Consider the following 18,699-nt stretch of genomic DNA (forward strand, 5'->3'; position numbering starts at 1 on the left):
GTTATATATATGTTATATATATATTTATGTTATATATATATGTTATATATATATATATATATATATATATATATATATATATATAATTATGTTTTCTGTAATCTGATATAAATAAATCCCAAAGTGGATCAGGATACTCTGAAGCTTTGATACTATTCTCAATGGTGCTCATGATCACAATTTCTTAGAAAGAAACAGGGTATAGAATTTTAAGCAAACAGCAACCTAAGCATTACATAACATGTAGGATTATCCTCTGTGTGGGCTTGGTTGTTTCTCTAGCTAGTTTTTAAGCCCAAACTTTACTGATGCTTACCTGGTATAAAGTGTAGCCTGTTTTGATTGCCCAAGAAGCACCTCATCCAACCAGGTACAGAAGAAAAGTGCCGCATCACCTTACTTCCTCACAACTAGTCTGACTCCTGCATTTCTACATGTGTATGGGCACCTGTTTACACAAAAACCTAACTGGACTTGAGACAGAGTTTCCTGCAGATAACATTGCTTCTCTTGTGCCAACTAAACTTGCCAATGGAAGGAGACAGAGCAGGTCCATGCATTGCCACTGATTCTGAGTAATTTCATCGCATAAACTCTAGCTCTGCAGTAGGAAAACTTGACTGCACAGAGGAATCATCTGAGGAACTCATAAGAAAATACCAATGCCATGCCTAGAAATCCTGATTTAATTGCCGCCCAGAAATAGATGGTTGTACTCTACGGATCCAAAATGTGGCTAAAGAGTCACTGCCCTGGTTTCGGTCTCCTTCTTTCTAGGATGGGCTCATAAATACCGTCTCACATGTCTCTCTTGAGGGTTCAAAGAGATAGTGTGGGTAACAGGAGTTCCCTAACATCTCTGAATGCACCAGTTTCCCTTCTTCCTTTATTTCAGGAAGGTAAATAGACAGGGAAGGACTAGGGGGTGGGGAGTCTGGGAAAGTGAGGAGGAGGGATCTTTTCCATAGAGCCCTCCAGTTCTGCCAATTAGCAGTTCATTAGGGTTAACAAGCTATCCTTTTGTCAAAGCAAACACTTTTGAAGGATTAAGCCTCATTCTCACCTTAGTGTGAATGACTTTAATCAGATAATCTCCTATCACCTAGTTGGGAATTTGTTGTTAAAGGTCTGGGGGAAGCTTGAAGAGAGTTGCTGGGCAGCTGGGTGTTCCCTCAGGGCAGGGTGAGGAAGTCTGGCTGTCTGGAGCCCCAGGGTCTGGGAACTAGACTTGACATTTTGTTGTCTTTACATAATGGCAGCACGAAAAATAAGAAAAACAAACTTCTCATCACTGTTGCTATAGTGTAACGATTCGTTAAAAGTGGTTGTAGCATCAAGTTGTTTGTCCGTCTAATGGCCTTTCAAAACTTTCTGTGTCTTTCTTTCTGCCATCAAACATTTAACACATATATGCCAGGTAATCTTACCATTTGAAAATACTTGGGAGTCTATGAGGTGCGAGGCTTTGCCCAGCTCTACCCTCCTTGCCATCTGCTTAGCACATGGGTTTAATTGAATTATTTTACTTGCTACACTCTTTTCCAAATGTGTCAGTTCAGTTCAGTTGCTCAGTCATGTCTGATTCTTTGCGACCCCATGAATTGCAGCATGCCAGGCCTCCCTGTCCAACACCAACTCCCAGAGTTCACTCAAACTCAAGTCCATCGAGTCGGTGATGCCATCCAGCCATCTCATCCTCTGTCGTCCCCTTCTCCTCCTGCCCCCAATCCCTCCCAGCATCAGAGTCTTTTCCAATGAGTCAACTCTTCACATGGGGCCAAAGTACTGGAGTTTCTGCTTTAACATCAGTCCTTCCAAAGAACACCCAGGGCTGATCACCTTAAAATGGACTGGTTGGATCTCCTTGCAGTCCAAGGGACTCTCAAGAGTCTTCTCCAACACCACAGTTCAAAAGCATCAATTCTTGGGCGCTCAGCCTTCTTCAGAGTCCAACTCTCACATCCATACATGACCCCTGGAAAAACCATAGCCTTGACTAGATGGACCTTTGTTGACAAAGTAATGTCTCTGCTTTTTAATATGCTATCTAGGTTGGTCATTACTTTCCTTCCAAGGAGTAAGCGTCTTTTAATTTCATGGCTGCAGTCACCATCTGCAGTGATTTTGGAGCCCCCAAAAATAAAGTCTGACACTGTTTCCGCTGTTTCCCCATCTATTTCCCATGAAGTGATGGGACCAGATGCCATGATCTTCATTTTCTGAATGTTGAGCTTTAAGCCAACTTTTTCACTGTCCACTTTCACTTTCATCAAGAGGCTTTTGAGTTCCTCTTCACTTTCTGCCATAAGGGTGGTGTCATCTGCATATCTGAGGATATTGATATTTCTCCGGGCAATCTTGATTCCAGCTTGTGCTTCTTCCAGCCCAGCGTTTCTCATGATGTACTCTGCATAGAAGTTAAATAAGCAGGGTGACAGTATACAGCCTTGACGTACTCCTTTTCCTATTTGGAATCAGTCTGTTGTTCCATGTCCAGTTCTAACTGTTGCTTCCTGACCTGCATAGAGCTTTCTCACGAGGTACGTCAGGTGGTTTGGTATGCCCATCTCTTGAATTTTCCCCATTTATTGTGATCCACACAGTCAAAGGCTTTGGCATAGTCAATAAGGCAGAAATAGATGTTTTTCTGGTACTCTCTTGCTTTTTCCATGATCCAGCATATGTTGGCAATTTGGTCTCTGATTCCTCTGCCTTTTCTAAATCCAGCTTAAACATCTGGAAGTTCATGGTTCACGTATTGCTGAAGCCTGGCTTGGAGAATTTTGAGCATTACTCTACTAGCATGTGAGATGAGTGCAATTGTGTAGTAGTTTGTGCATTCTTTGGCATTGACTTTCTTTTGGATTGGAATGAAAACTGACCTTTTCCAGTCCTATGGCCACTGCTGAGTTTTCCAGATTTGCTGGCATATTGAGTGCAGCACTTTCACAGCATCATCTTTCAGGATTTGAAAGAGCTCAACTGGAATGCCATCACCTCCACTAGCTTTATTTGTAGTGATGCTTTCTAAGGCCCACTTGATTTCACATTTCAGGATGTCTGGCTGTAGGTGAGTGATCACACTATCGTGATTATCTTGGTTGTGAAGATCTTTTTTGTACAGTTCTTCTGTGTATTCTCACCACCTCTTAATATCTTCTGATTCTGTTAGGTCCATACCATTTCTGTTCTTTATCGAGCCCATCTTTGCATGAAATGTTCCCTTGGTATCTCTAATTTTCTTGAAGAGATCTCTAGTCTTTCCCATTCTGTTGTTTTCCTCTATTTCTTTGCATTGATCATTGAGGAAGGCTTTCTTATCTCTCCTTGCTATTCTTTGGAACTCTGCATTCAGATGCTTATATCTTTCCTTTTCTCCTTTGCTTTTCGCTTTTCTTCTTTTCACAGCTATTTCCAAATGTGTAGGGTTTTTTTTTTTTTTCCCCCTTTATGTCTTCCCCCATACTAGACTAGATTGTGAGCACCATGAAGAAGTCTTCATAATTTCTGTATTTGCATTGCAAGTGTAAGTCTCAGTGTGTGGTGCTCAATAAATATTTTTAAACAAATCAAGAAGCAGCAGGGAGCATCCTGATGTCTACCTTAAGACATTAGAATTAATTTATGACTGTACTGCTTAGTTCCCACACTACTGGACAAGGCAATGAGGGAAGAAGAGAAAAAAGATGTGTATACAAAACCCCCACCATTTTCATGTGACAAAAGTTCTTATTCAGAAGTCTCTTTAGGACATTGCTTAAGACATGGTTTGAAAGTAATTTCTGGAAACAGAAAAGAAAGAAAGAATAACAGATGCAGAAAAGATCCAGAAAGAGAAAACCCATTTAAAGGAGTGAGAAGAGAGAAGGATGTGGAATATCATAATAACCAAAAGAAAGGAACTTCAAAAATAAATGAGTAGATAGATATAGTGGGCATTTAGGAAAAGAAAAATCAGTCTTGCTATTGATGTTTAAATTTTTTTTTTTTTTTTTTGCATTTAGGAACAAATAATGCAATGGCCACATTTTCTCCAGATGCTTTTATTCTACATAGAACAGAATTAAAATGTAGAAATATTTAGATTACAGTCCATGAGATAAGTACAGTATAACATTTGCACTGTTAGATCTAGTAGATACTATTTTAAAATGATTACAAGAGAATTCTACGCTTACCCACAATACATCATTTTATGAGATGGTAGAAAGTATTTCATAATACTACACTAATTATATATAAGTATATGCTTATATAATAAGTATATATTAAATACTATAACATAATATAGGTAATGTGTCCATTTTGACATTCTGGCTACCAGTTTCATACTTATTTTTATAACTTTTTTATTTATTAAAAGATTATTATTATATATTTTCTTTTCCCTAACGACAGTCTGTATTAGGAGACATGTATATATCCCAAACAGAGTGTATAGAAGTACAATATGCCTTAGACACATGACTTCAGGATCTGGGATGTAGGCTCAGAAATGCTGTACTATGGGGCAGGAGGCTTGACCCCCTGGTAACTATGAGGTTTTGGTCAAGGGTCAGTTCTCATCTTTGTTACCTCATATGATTACTGAGGATTATAATGAATATGAATGACATGGGAGATATTATTTGTTTTATAAAGTTATATTATGAGGTGAAGTGGGAAAAAAGGAGAGCACAAAATTGCATTTGTAACACAATGTCAACTGTTTTAAAACATGTGTTGAGGAAAACTTGGAAATAAATAAACTGTAATAGTATCAGTAACAGTATCTGGGAACTAGAATCACTGCTGATTTTATAATGTTCTATCTTCAGTAATTTGGAGTTTTCTATCCTGTGTTTACGGGAGTAAATCCACCCCCTCTCTCTCTCTCACACACACACACACACACACATTTCACTTCCCTCAAGGCCTGGAGGTGGCCATCTTATGGTTTCTATTCAGCTGTGCAGTGGAAGATTCTAATGTTTACTGCATCTCACTGCTATGGACCCTCAAATCACTTTCTCTCAGGTCTTCAGCCATTTGCTGTCATTGCCGTTCTGGCCACCGCCCACTCTTTTGACTTGCTTTCATTCTCAGCAGTGGTATATTTCCTGCATTCTGTTTTGAGATTAGACTATCAGCCTTCTGCACATAGCAGTCAAGTGTAATCTAGTCATCTTCATGAAAAGCAAATTCCAATCCTGTACCAGTTATACCCACACTCCCACCTCTAACATAATCAAACATGTCAATGGTTCCTGCTGGCCAAAATGATCAGTATTGTGGCTATGTATCATGAGTGTGACTAATCGTATTAAGATTCATCAGTTCTCTCACTGGACTCTAAGCTCTTTGAAGTTAGGCATCCCATTAGTTTTTTTTTAAGATTTTTTTTTTTTTTTAATGCGGACCATTTTAAAAGTCTTTATTGAATTTGTTACAATATTACTTCTGTTTTATGCTTTGGCTTTTTGGCCATAAGGCATATGGGAGCTTAGTTCCCTGACCAGGGACTGAACCCACATCCCCTGCGTTGGAAGGTGAAGTCTTAGCCACTGGACCACCAGGGAACTCCCACCCATTAGTTTTTATGGGTCATTGGATTTCCAGCCCTAATATACGCTGAAGATTCAAGGTGCTAGGCCTGCAGTTGCCACTGCTTTGAATGATTTTTTTCCCAGATAGTTTTCACTGTCTTGAGAACTATGCCTACTTCTCACCGTCTCAACCCTTGACCACTTGTCCTGTTTAACACACAGCCTCCCCTCCTTATCCCCTCAGCCTGCTATCTTTCACTTCGTGTACTTACCTACATCTGAAATTGCCTCAAAGGTTTATTTGTTCCTTTATTTTTTGTTTGCTGCCTATCTCCTTCTAGCAGACTGTAAACTCCTTGAAGGAAGTGATTGGGCTGTGTTGTTCATTTCTGTAAACCGCAATACCTGGAACAGGACTTAACACAGAGGATGCTCCATGAACATTTGAACGGTGGCATTGTGTGAAAATGTTTTCTGTTACGGAAAGAAGGGAGGAAGAATGGAAAAATGGAAAGGAAAAAAAGAAAAGAGAAACAAGGAAGAAATAGGGACGGAAAGAAGTATACTCCTCAAAATCTAATGTGGCCCCTCTTCACATTAAACTTGGGAGCAGTTATTCCTGTATGAGAGCTCAGTTGAGCTCAGAGCCTCATATATGAGGCAAGTATACGTTACCTCAGTGTCTTTAAGAAAAAATGATGAAAATAAATGGCCTGAGTCAGAAGACATTGATGCTAGTTCTTCTCTGACATTGTTCCAACTTACTTATACAATGCTCTCTGGTTTAATTAGGGAGAAGGACTAGATAAGTCTCCAATGTTCCATTCTCTACTATAATTCTGTGGTTCTAAACCTTTAATTCTGAAATGTATTTGCTTTCTAATTCTTTTTTCCCTATGCCAAAATAATTATAATGAAGATTTAGATTCAAGTTTTAGGTAAAATAGTCTAACTGAAAAATGCACATTTGGTTCATGCCTACCCAGGGATGCCAAAAAAAATGCATAATAAAATTAATATTTTAACTCAGTTTTAATATTTACGTACATTGTAAGACAAGTACATTGAATTTATATAATGTTTTTACATTTATGTTATTTGTATATTAAGTGGTATATATATATAATATGTCCTATTACATAACATACTATATATACACATAATATATAATAGAATATATATTTTTAATATTTAAATACTAGGTATGATTTTTAAAACTTACTTATATGTGCAATATATAAAAATCCTAAACTAAATTTAGGTAACTAAATTCATATAACTCTATCAAATATTAATATATTTATTCAGATACCTAAACAGGTTAGAATCCAGGCTACAGAAAAATGCTTCAACCCTCTTCCCTGCTGTAAAACTGAATGGAGATACATTTAATGCATATACTTAAAATGGATTCACCATATGGGAGTGTTTCCAATTCTTCATTGCCTTCCAGCAGCTTCTCTTAACCATCTATATTTAAACATGGGTTAAAAATCACGGTGCCCGAATTTGAATCTTAGTTTTGACACTATCTTCCAATGGATTATTTTTACTTCAGAATAATACAAACAGCATTCCTAGATCTGTGATTCAAGACCTTTTCATAATTAGAGTTTAAAGAGTGTAACTTCTAAGGGTATTTTCATTTAGATGATGAGTTGAGGGGGACGATGCAGAAAAAGGAAATAATATTTAGATGGCTATGAGAGCTTACTTTATATAAATGTGGTGTGTATGACAAGAAACATACAATTTGTACACACACATTTACACAGTGCTGTAAAGATTCCCACTTGAATGAAAAAGATCAATGCTACTGTTTCCTTTATCTATTTTATTGGTAAACCAGGTAGTTAATGTTATCTCTAAAAACCATATTCCTTAACTGTATTTCTACGGGGATTCATTGGTATAATTAAAACTTGAATGGTCTAAAATATTTCAGAAACCTGCAGTGAATATTCTTTCCTTTATCTTAACATGTAGTTTTATTTCATCTAAAATTGTTCTCTATAATTTCCCTCTCCACCCACAAATGACATTCTTTTTATACTTATAGATGCACTCACTCTTGAGCCTATGGACTATAACTACACTTCATAGATGTAAGAGAAACCATAATGCTATCCTAGCACTGAGGGAATATGATTGGTATTCTAAATGGGGAACTATTTACTTTTTATTACGATAATGATTTTTTAATAATTTTCACAATTTGAAATGTGGTTAGCATGCTACTGGTAGTGAAAGCTGGCCATATGATTTAATATTTTTAACATAGGATCTGGTGTTTGCTACACTGCTTTGAAATATTAAATGTCATTATTCATGTTATGGTATTATCAATGACAATAAATTAAGCTAGACCAGTGATAATGAAGTTTTATATCACAATTTATTTGGACTCACTTTGGAGTCCTGGGTTGAAAACTGCTTTGTATGAGTTTTCTTAGCCACCCCTTTTTCCTTTACTAGTGTGAATAACATTTTTTCCCTCTTCTTTGTCATTTACTAGGATGTTTATTCTACTGTTCCTAACACTTAAGGGTCTTTCTTGTATTTCTTTGTATTCTGTGCAGTGGAGCAGAAAATTTGTCTCAGTTTCAATTTCTCTTTTGTTCCCAGAACTTCCCCCTCCTCCAGTGTTGAAGTGGAAAAATAGCTTCCCCTCTGGCACCATACACAGGTTCAAAGTCTTGTTTTTCATCATGTTGCTCCAAACAGCAAATTTTCTAGCCCACATGAAAAAAGAACACCAAAGCTCTGACTTGGAAGTCTGCAAGGGTCTGAGAACAATTGAAAAGAAGTTCCTACAACTGGGATTAGCCCTTGGCGGTTCACTGGTCATTCTGAGGAGAGGCGTGTGGAAGCCGACAAGGCCTCCAACCTGCTAGCACATGCACAGGTGGCCCAGCTCTGAAGTCAGTCTCTGTTGTCATGGAGAATGGAGGCAAAATTAAAAAGCAAGTAGCAAACAATCCAGTAGGTTAAGCCAGGGACTTGGGAGTCTCCCAAGGCTCCTCCCTTCCTCATTCCCTGCATGAGTCATTTTTCCAGTCTGTCCACACCCATTCACCCTTCTTCCATCAGCCTCCACCCCACACTCCCATTCACTCTCCAAGCTGCTGCCACAGGATCCCTCTGAAATACAAGTCCAAATTCAACCTATCTCTTTGCTGATTAAACTCATCTAGATTATTACAGTTTTCAGAGTAAAGCTGAGACTCCTTGGGTGAATACAGACCTACTTTTAGTTCACTTTGCTGCCACTCTCCTACAAGTATCCAGCTCACTTCTAACCCCAAGACTAGCAGTTCCATTGTATTTGCCAGGCTCTTTTCCCACAGAACCTGGATTCACCTCTCCATTCATCTTGATAATTTCTATACCCCCCTTTAAGGCACCTGTTAAAACAACCCCTCCAGGAAGCCTTCTTGACTCTACTTGAAAGCACCTTGGTCTTGCCTCCCATCATTTTAGCATTTATCCTTCAGCCAGAATTAATTAATTTGTCTTTTCCCCAGTCTCTTCCCTAGTAGAGGTATTCTTGAGGGGAGGGACTCTATGTTGTTATCCATTCTTGAATCTCTGGCATAGCAGGCTATTGATGTAGTTGTTGAAATGAATGCTGAATTAGAAGAAAGGAAGTCCTCATTGCTTGGGGTAGCTCCTAATTGGCAGATAGAGAATGCCCATCCCTGTCCTTTGAGAAAGTGTCGGTTTCCTTTTAAATTTGCTTCCACTGGGTGTGCACTTGGGTACTTTTTCATGATTAATACTGAGAAGCAGCACCATCTAATTAATTAAATTATTTGTTCTGGAAGGGAGCAGTACACAATATTAACTCAGTGTTTTGTGGATGTAGCCAAGGGTAGAGAACTCAAGTCATTATTAATACCTCTAGAAGTAGTTTTGTACTTCGGCACCTTTCACGATGCTTTTCCTTCTCCTCCTTCAGCCGTCCCCACCATCTTTAAAACAACCTAACAAACTTGTAGAAACATCACACGATAGGTAGAGTTTGCTCCTAAACTGTATTCAAAACATAGAAAAAAGTTTAAAAATTATAATCACCGTTGAATAATTATTCCCTAAATCCTAAGTAAATTCTGCCCTCCAAATCTTTAAAACTTGATCACATCACAATAGTCCAGGATTCTTTCCGTTCAAAGTGAAGGCAAGTTAAATCTCATTAACACCCAGTGAATTATGATTTGGGGCTGTGTTTTCTTTTGTTCCAGCAATAATATGACTTACTTGCCTCGGACGATTCTAGTATTTCAGAAAATGAATATTGTATAAGGAAGGAGGAGTCTCTGCTTTCTATATATCATATAATGCAGAGTTGGGGTGAAAGGGGGTTTTACAGTCCAAATATTATTTACAAAGTAGATGGGAAGCTAGTATGTGAGTATTCGTGCTTGTGTGACAGTTTTACCGTAGAATTCCCAAACCGTGGACACCCTGTTCCTGGAGAAAGATACACACTGGCAGTCTTGCGGATGTTTTTCCCGTCTATGGGCCATCCAGGTTCGAAATCTGCGTGGTGCATTTTAAGGCGGCCAGCCCCACCAGCTCCTACTGTTTTATCCAGTTTTGGAGACTCACCTTCAGTCTAACCTTGCCGACGGCCTTACCAAGCCCCATCCACCCGCCGCTTTCAAATACGAACCTATCTGTCTGCCCAGCCAGTCTCAAGGATCAGAAAGTAGCAGGGGTGCGTCCCGTGGGCACTATAGCTCGGAGGTTACAGTGTTGAACGTATAAGATGGAAGATACCACCGGGAGGCGGCGGGGATGCACCGCGCCAGCGCCGGCTCGGGTTTCCTTTTGCTTTCTGCGCCGATGGGCGAGTGGCAACCGCCACCCCCGGCGGACTCTTGTTAGATTGAGGGGTGGCGAGGTGGCCGGGGGCTGAGCCGCCGGGCGGCGGAAAGTTGAAGAGCATTTTTTTTTTTTCTGTCGCCGCGTGCGTTCCGGGGCTCGCGGAGTCCGCCCAGGGCTTCCTGGTGGGGCTGGGCCGGCGGGGGAGGGGCCGCGCAGCAGCAGCGGAAACCAGACCTCGGCGATAAGAGGCTGCACAGCGACATGCAACAGTCTTTTCACTGCAGCTGAATGAGTTGTGGCGCTCACAATGCTCCCGTGACCGGGAACTGACAAGTTCAATTTTAAATCGCGGGCCTCTTGGAATCATGACTCCCACAATGCCTTGGGCACTCGCTCGGCAGTCTGGCTGCCTCTGAGGGGGAAAAAAATGTGAGAGGTAAGTTTCCATTTTCCCAGTTTGCTCGTGCTGCTCTGCTGCTCTGCATTGTTCGTACTCTTTCGGGACTGTACATGGCTGAAGGAGGAAGTGAAAGGAGGCTGGGGCCGGCTCACCGCGCTGGATGGTTTCCGATCACACACCATCTCGAGCTAGAGGGACAGCGGGAGGTTGCAGCTGCAGCCCAGCTCCGAGTAGCCCTTCCCCGGGCTCTGCGGACACTGTCAGCCCTGCCAGCTTCCCACTTGGCAGCCTAAAACAAAGAGAAAGAAAGAAAAGGGCGGGGAGGGCGGTAAAAGAAACAGGTGCGTGGAAGTGTACTTACAACTTAACGGCCTTTGTCGGGGGAGGGGGGAGATGCGAGTCCATCAGACGCGAGCCACGGTTTCTCCCTAGAGGTCCCGCATCCCTGTTCCCGAGGCTGCCATCCAGCCCGGTTTTCATCTGGGCCAAATATGTGCACGCAAAGGTTAATTCTCTGCCTGCTACCCATAAATTACGCATGACATGTTTAGCTGGCCTTCCTTATATGGAGAGTGCTGTATTTCAGTCCAGTTTGCCTTTTGCCAAGTTTTCAGGGCGGAAGACGCCCTGCATGAGAGGGCTCCTGTTTTTTTTTTTTTTTTCCATCGTTTTGTAGTGCGTCACTCAAAAACTGTAAGAAAAGTAAGTATAGACGCTCTCTGGGTGGAGCCGCAGTTGGTTGATTCAATTGCTTTCATGAAAGGTTGAAAAGAATGAAAAGTAGTTAGGACTTGGATTCTGGGGTTTTTGTTTTGTTTTTTTCTTTTTTTAGACAAAAGCAGGATAAATATGTAGCGCGTCCCCTCCCTCCCCTTCTCTCTCTCTTTTTTAAACGGAGCCGGAATCTGTTATTGGTAGTAATGTGTCATGTGAGAATACTTCGATTCCGGAGCCTGTATGGCAAGCAGGTATATGGTGGAGTTTATGCTTGCCCGTCTCACAGTACTTTACAACTAGCGTGGTGGAGCTAGAAGAGTAATTGTGTTCTTTAGTCTCTCCCGGGCCGGGGGGAATATGCGGCTGCTAGGATTCTGTGGTGTATTTCCGAGGAGTGTGCTTCCCTAGGATTAAGATTGAGTAAGAAGCTGCCAGCAAGGTTATTGCCGCTGCCTTTTGTGTATCTACCAGCCCAGGGACAAGTCCAGAGCAAATGGATGGTAAACTCTGCTATACTCGGAGGAATTTCTTAAGCAAATTAATCCACTGAGAGAGAAGTCATAATTAATGCCTTTGAATTTGCAGGCCCTCCGCAATGTGCTTTGAAATTCTACACCCGTGGACGCGGTGTTCCTCCCTCCTGGGTTTGAACACAGTGTCTGTTTATACACGGAGGGTATTTAGTACATAACTATTCTATACCAGGCTAAGTGATCCACTCCCTGTTATCTCTTTGGGTTGCTGAGAGCGTTGGTGTTTCTCCCTGTCTTGCTGTTGAGATAAAAATATTATCACTGAGACAAGTTAAAATGAAAGTTCAAGGACTGTAAAACTCACCCTAGGAATACTTAGCTCAATACTTAGAATGGCTCTGATGCGGTGCTCTAGCCAGAGACACTGAATAAAGTTATTTTGTAGGCAGTGAAAGCACAATGTTGTCACTTGTATTTTCGCTTTCTTAAAGTTGGTGACAACTGCAGCTCAAAACTGTTTTTTTAGGAAGACTCCGGCATTCTGATCTTCATCAGTGTTGCACTGGGGTGAATTTTTTTTTTTAATTACTTAGCGTGTTGTTAGGCCTTCTTTCAAAAGATAGAGGTAGCTTTTAGTTTTATTTAATGGGGGGTTTCCTCACAAAAGTGGCCGTTTGTGTTTTAAGGAACAAGTTGGGTCAGCACTAGAAAACCTGCTCATCCAACCCTCTATAATTACAGTGTCACTTAAGACAGAATAATCAGGTTTTATTATGACGAAGAGACTCAGAAAACCTCACATATGCCTGGTTTAATTTTTTTTTTTTCTCATGGAACTAAGATAAAATTTGTGTGCAGATACACATCTAGTGTGATACTCTTATGCAGCCATGCCAACAGACTCCAAAGTGTTTTATGCTTTGAGATATTATTGCTTGTGTTTACATTTCCACATTTGGGGCAAACTTAGGCTCCAAGTTGAATTCATTAAATTTTGATTCCAACATTCTGTTCTTCCTCTGGGCACAGAATTCCTATGACATGAAACACTGGATTCTGTTCCAGAACAAGAACAGAGTATCCCAAAGTTTCTCCTGGGACGGGGGTGGGAAGGGAGTAAAATTGTATTTCTGACTGAAGATGAGTGTGTTATTTTGTTATAGAAAATTTCCGATCTTTTTTGTAAACAAAAAAAATTGCCCTTGTGTTTATCATTGTTGCCATACATTAGGCCTGTATTTGATGTATCTATTTATGGAAACAGAATAGCCTTCCTGCACCTTCTGGCTTTCTGCTTGGTGATGGGAAGATGCGGAGGTGAGAGACTGTCTCAGATCTTGCTTAGAAGAAGCTGAAAAGAATAGGTGATTGGAGTTTCTTGTACTCTGAGGCGTCAGAGTGGCCAGTAGATACAAAGGTCAGGGAAGCAGATGAAGGAAATGAAATATAGTCATTTAAATATTTGGCTCAATAGAAAATCCCAACAGCAATAGCAATAATAGAGGATATTACATAGGAAAAGTTTAAAACATGAACTTTTAGGCCACAAAGCTTCATGGTTTTGAAATCTGGAATGTGCTGTCCATATAGTAGCCACTGGCCACGTGTGACTATTGAGCCTTTGAAATGTGGTTATCTGGATTGAAGTTTGTTCTAACTGGATGTTGAACACTTTGTACAAAGGAAAGGATGTAAAATACCTGGTAATATTTTTATAGTGATAATATATTACAGTGATAACATTTTGAATCTATTAGTTTCAGTAGAATATGTTGTTAGATTAATTTTATCCGTTTCTTTTCATTTTCTTTTTTTAAAAATATGGCCACTTGGGACCTCCCCGGTGGTCCAGGGGTTAGGACCCTGTACTCCACTGCAGGGCACTGGGGGTTTGATCCCTGGTCTGGAAATTAGGATCCCATGTGCTTTGCAGCGTGGTCCAAAAAAAAAAAAAAAAAAAGTAAAAAGAAAATATGGCTACTAGAAACTTACAATAACAGATGTGGCATGCATTGTATTTCTATTGGACAGAGCTATTCTAGAGTAAAGCAAGAAAGCGGTATTCTGGGAGAAAGCCTAATAGAATTTACTGGATAAAACACAGTAAAAGGGGTTTTCATTTTCACAGGCTAAAGAAGTTTATTATACATAGGAATACTTCATCTTTCTTACCCATTGTAACTAAAATTTGAGAAAACACACCACCTAACATCTATTTTTATTTCCTCAAAACTACTGTTTAGTTTAGAGATTTAATGGTGAGGTAGTAATAGCAGAGAAAAGGCTTATAATTAGGGGATGAGTCTTAACACCTCTCAAAGGCCAGAATAGAGTATGATTGCTAGTTAGGAACATTTTAGAGACTCTATAGTTATCATTGTCCCAAAGTTACCAAACACAAACGAGTCACTGAAATTTATTTTAAAATAGAATTTTCAGTAAATAGCAATTATCTTCAAATGTTTAATATATATTTTCCTTTGCTATGACTTTCCTTCCTTGGAAAATAAAAACACCTAATTAATCCAAACAACTCCTGACTGTATGTTAATCAAAGATTAATACATTCACAAGAAGGAAAGACTTTCACCTGTAGGGAAGTGGGCATTGTTTTGAATACTAGGAAAGGTAAGAATACAATTCTTTGGTAATGTTTTGGGCTTTGAAGAATTCCTATACACGGAGACATTGTCTTTATAATTTGAACACATTCTTGAGAAAGCATCTGACTGGTAAACAAAGCACAATGGCATAGGTCCTGGAAACATTCCTCTCAGATATTTTCATAACTGAAGTACATTTTGTCATACACAGTGAGTGTTAAACTGAAAAAAAAAATCCATATAACATAAGCATACTTTTATTTACTTGAAGGATACTAAATATATGAGACATGTTGGAGCCTATGGATTCTTCTTTGCTGGGGAAGAGGGGGCAGATTTTATGGAGAATCTCAGAAGACTTACCTCCCGGCTTGGTGCGAATCTTGAATCTGTCTCCCACCACAAGAAGCATAACTGCCATTAGTGTCAATGCATGTGGAGCCTTTGGGGAACAATGATCCCCATTAACTTTGTAGATCGTTTCTGATGAGTCATGGAGCAGATTCACTAATGCTTGGAGAATTATTGATTGCAAAGCAAAGGATTTAAGAAGAGCTATTGACATAGGGCACTAAAAGTCTCTAGACATATTTTATATTTTTAGAGTTGAGGTAGGAAATTTGGGATTTATGTCATGCTTTTATATTATAAAAAATATGCATTTATATAAACATTACAGCTACATCCTTGAAAAAACCCTGAACAAGTAATGAGATAATAGCTTTCTGCATATTATCATTAGTCTTTTAATGATTGCATTACATTTGTTTCAGATAACTACTCATGTTTTCTGAAAGGCATCTTATTACCTCTGCCTATGACATATATAAAAATGAAAAACCTTTGAAGGATATATATTTACAGTATGAGCATTATCTTTTGGTACTTTTTCCACTGTTTTTGAGCTCTTATCCTCAGTTTCTGTGATGATCCTTTGTTAAAGAATTCAGGATATATTAACCTCAAGATGAAATGTAGCCATATTGGATAGAGTGGAAAATTACATTCCCACTGTGATCAATTATTTTTTTTTAAAGTGAGGATGTTTCTGAAATAAGTGTCATGCTTCAAATAATGTATATGCTCTAAAAGAAAAACTGTCATCTCTTTGGACAATTGTTTTAAGAAATTGAGAGTTGCATCTTTAAATACCCAAAGAAGTGAATAATAGCTAATAAGGTAAACAGTCCCATCAAGTGTGGGTACAATTTGTGTGTGAGTATATATATATGAATATAAAACTGTTCCCAAGGCAATGCCAGTTTATTCAAATCATCTAGCTATTAAGTAACATAATGTTATTAAAAAGGATTATAGTAAATACTATGTAATCCAAAGGCTGTGTCCATGTATATCAACTCCATTCCAGTCCCTCTCTAGCTGAGGTCACAAAATGATATTTCTTCTCCAAAGGATTCTTAAAAAAATCTGTCTTGACACTGGACCTTTACTATATTTTCCACTTTTAAAATAGTTGAACTATTATTTAATTCATAGTTCATATAATTACGAGTGAACTTGTTTTAAAGAGCTAACAAAGTTCTCGGATTGTGGGAACACACTTAATCATGTGAAATAAACATTACATGCTAATTTGAGATATTTTATTTTGTAAAATTGATTCATAGGAAAATATATATTGTGGCAAAAATAGCAAGCTAGGTTCAGTGAGCTCTACCAAACTTAATCAAGATACACCTTGTCCTCAAAGAGGTGGCAGTCTTGTAGGGGAAGTTAAGAGTTTTGAAAATAACTGTAAAGTGCGAACAGGTATTTCATAAACGGTGCCTAGGTAACATTGTATGGAAGTTGAGATAAGGAAAGGTAAGTTGAGATAAAGAAAGCTCTGACCAATACATGTAATAAGTATAACGGTTCTAATGCATAAATAGTGGAAAACAAAAAACATTCTTCATTTTTTGATATTATAGATATATTATTCTGTCAAAGCAGCATTAACTATATCTATTCAGTGATGTTTCCATATTATCAATGTGTTTATATTTAATATCTAGGCATGATTTTCATACATATTCTAGTTCATTTATTTAGTTCATTTTGCTGGTAGAAATATATATTTTTCAGATGTCCTGTAGTAAAATATTGATAGCTTTGGCATTAACACTTCTGTTAAATACCATAAAATACCAGTTTTTGAAGCTACCAAATAATTACAAATGTATCAGAAAACCAAAGTGGGTAACCAGGGTAAACAGTGCATAGAAAATTTGTTCAAGGGAAAAGCTAGGTTTAAAGTAAACTGATAGTTACAAGGTCATTTGCTTAAAAAAAAAATCTATATATTAAAGTTAAGCAGTGAAAATATTACTAAAATGTACCAAGAAAAGAAGTGATTTCATTTAGGGAAAGAGAATGTTTTATACTGAATGAAGCAATGAGAGAAATATATATTAGCAGGGAGATTTTAATCAGAGACAGCCAGAGTATCCAATTTAATGTGACATTGAATAGGAAAGTGAAGAAATAAAAACAAGATATAGATGATGATTTCAGGCACTGGTAGAAGTGTCACAATTGTGAATACAATTTTGTGGGTTTTAAAAGTAGTTCATAAATATTTTAAGTATGTGGTTGTGGAAGACGTGGTAACATTGTGTTTACTTATTGTACTCAAAATTCCTCCTTACTAACATTTGTCTACAGTGATTATAACTGAATAGACTCTTCTAGAAAATTGGAAAAAGTGTGGTAACAATAGTATATGCAGTGGGAGTGTGAGGAAATCGAAACGGTGAAAGACTTTACAGTTTAATAGTCAAAACACGTCAAAAGCAGGATAAATAACAAGACTGCCAAATGAGGCATTAAGAAGTCCATATTCATATTTAGAACATCATTAAAGATACTTCTTGAACTTAAAACTTAAAAACTGTTCACAGCTTATTGTATCCAGAAAATTTAAAATTTAATCAAGTCAAATATTCAGCAATCTGTTTATCAGCGTTGTTGATCATAGTAATAATGATAGGTTAACATTTTATTTGTTTCTGTCTTATCTGATTACAAGAAGAGAATTACCTTTACAATGACCTTTTAGCACTCTATGCGGATGGCTCCCCTTATCCTAGTAGAAAGATAGTCTGGGATGGGATGGTGATAATCAAGGTGACCACAGATATAATAGGAAGGCAGATGGCCTGCTGGAGGGGAAAGTTGGTGGAAAAAGCTCTGAACCATTAAGTGACTTTGCAACTCAGTGTTCTAACACAGACTCTCTCATTGATATTTCTGTTTACTACATTTTAGTTTAAAAAAGCCATCCTATGAAATGATATATCAGTTTCTGTGAGCACTGTGTCTACATTTGTTTTGAAAGTCCAGTGTTTGTTGCAGTTCAGGTAGAACCAGAGCCCATTTGGGGGTACTTGTTTTGAAAAATGACGTACTTTATAAATACAAGAGGTGATATTGATGTTATTATTATCATTTACAAGTTATTATATTTTTATATATTTATTATACTTTGTCTATATCTTAAAAGGAGTAATAGACTTGGGAGATGGGGCACAAAAATCTCACAGTGTATGGATTTTATTTTACCAAACCAGATGTGACTAGGTATGTGGACTGGGAAAAAACATTCACTCTTTCTGTTGTTTAATTTCTACCTCTGTAAAATTATGAGCATGTAAATAATAGTTAATAATATAAGTGCCATTTGCTATACATTTCTTTACAAAATATCTCATTTAATCTTTGTGACAGATGTAAAATTCCCCTTTTGACTTTTAATAGTGACTAGCGTGACTGCTAAACGCTTTGCCATTTTCAGAATTGTGAGACTTTTTTTTTTAACTCCAATTCCATATTTTTAACCTTTTTTTTTTTTTGGTCTTGCTTGCCATCATTACAAAGAATGGTGATGAGGATAATAGCTTTAACAACCATCACTAACATCTTGGACTACTTACTTTGTGCCAGGGTTAGGTTTATGAATTAATTTACATACTCCTCAGAACAACCCTATGAGATGGGTACTATCTCAGTTTCACAGAGAAAACTGAGGCACAAAGTTAGTTGCCCATGGTTTCTTAACTAGGAAGTGGCACAACAGGGAGTTGAACCAAGGTAGTCCAGTTCTAGAGTTGTGAAAGAATAAAAACAAAATTTAAAAAGATACTCGGGTACTGATA

The 18,699-nt window shown here is 38.3% G+C and overlaps 2 protein-coding genes across 38 annotated transcripts in view; one reads left to right on the forward strand and one right to left on the reverse strand.

Annotated features, from left to right (window-relative positions):
* MBNL1 (muscleblind like splicing regulator 1) overlaps positions 1-18,699 on the forward strand; it is a 222,835-nt gene that overhangs the window by 17,367 nt on the left and 186,769 nt on the right. For 32 of the 36 annotated variants that reach the window (XM_086390806.1, XM_086390862.1, XM_086390877.1 and 29 more), the window contains exon 1: positions 10,590-10,788. The exons of 1 other annotated variant lie outside the window; for it this stretch is intronic. The gene's annotated coding sequence lies outside the window, so the exon portion shown is untranslated. Of the gene's footprint in view, positions 1-10,589; positions 10,789-11,319; positions 11,455-18,699 lie in introns of those variants that run through there. 3 more of the 36 variants (XM_086390828.1, XM_086390887.1, XM_086390909.1) reach the window with 1 other exon arrangement.
* On the reverse strand, positions 6,539-11,250 carry LOC147379336 (uncharacterized). Of its 2 annotated transcripts, none has more exons than XR_015160511.1 (2): positions 11,114-11,250; positions 6,539-10,764 (listed from the first exon to the last, which is right to left on the reverse strand). XR_015160511.1 is itself a non-coding variant. In XM_086391237.1 (2 exons), the coding sequence occupies exons 1-2, from the start codon at positions 10,932-10,934 to the stop codon at positions 10,273-10,275; spliced, it is 522 nt and encodes a 173-aa protein (XP_086247363.1). In that variant the 5' UTR covers positions 10,935-11,042; the 3' UTR covers positions 7,902-10,272. The 2 variants fall into 2 exon arrangements, 1 of the variants encoding a protein (XP_086247363.1); XM_086391237.1 differs by lacking the exon at positions 11,114-11,250 and adding an exon at positions 10,905-11,042 and having other exon boundaries at positions 7,902-10,764.

Source organism: Bos grunniens, chromosome 1 (assembly GCF_055505025.1).
Source record: "Bos grunniens cultivar Pamir isolate PY7600 chromosome 1, Bosgru_T2T1.0, whole genome shotgun sequence".
NCBI classification, from domain to species: Eukaryota; Metazoa; Chordata; class Mammalia; order Artiodactyla; family Bovidae; genus Bos; species Bos grunniens.

What these genes read in the sequence shown, in the direction of transcription:
- LOC147379336 (XM_086391237.1), bottom strand. Translation starts at nt 10,934, where the DNA reads ATGGTGTGTGATCGGAAACCATCCAGCGCG. An exon ending in ATCGGAAACCATCCAGCGCG is followed by an intron (nt 10,765 to 10,904) that starts GTGAGCCGGCCC and finishes TTTCCCCCTCAG; the next exon opens with AGGCAGCCAGACTGCCGAGC.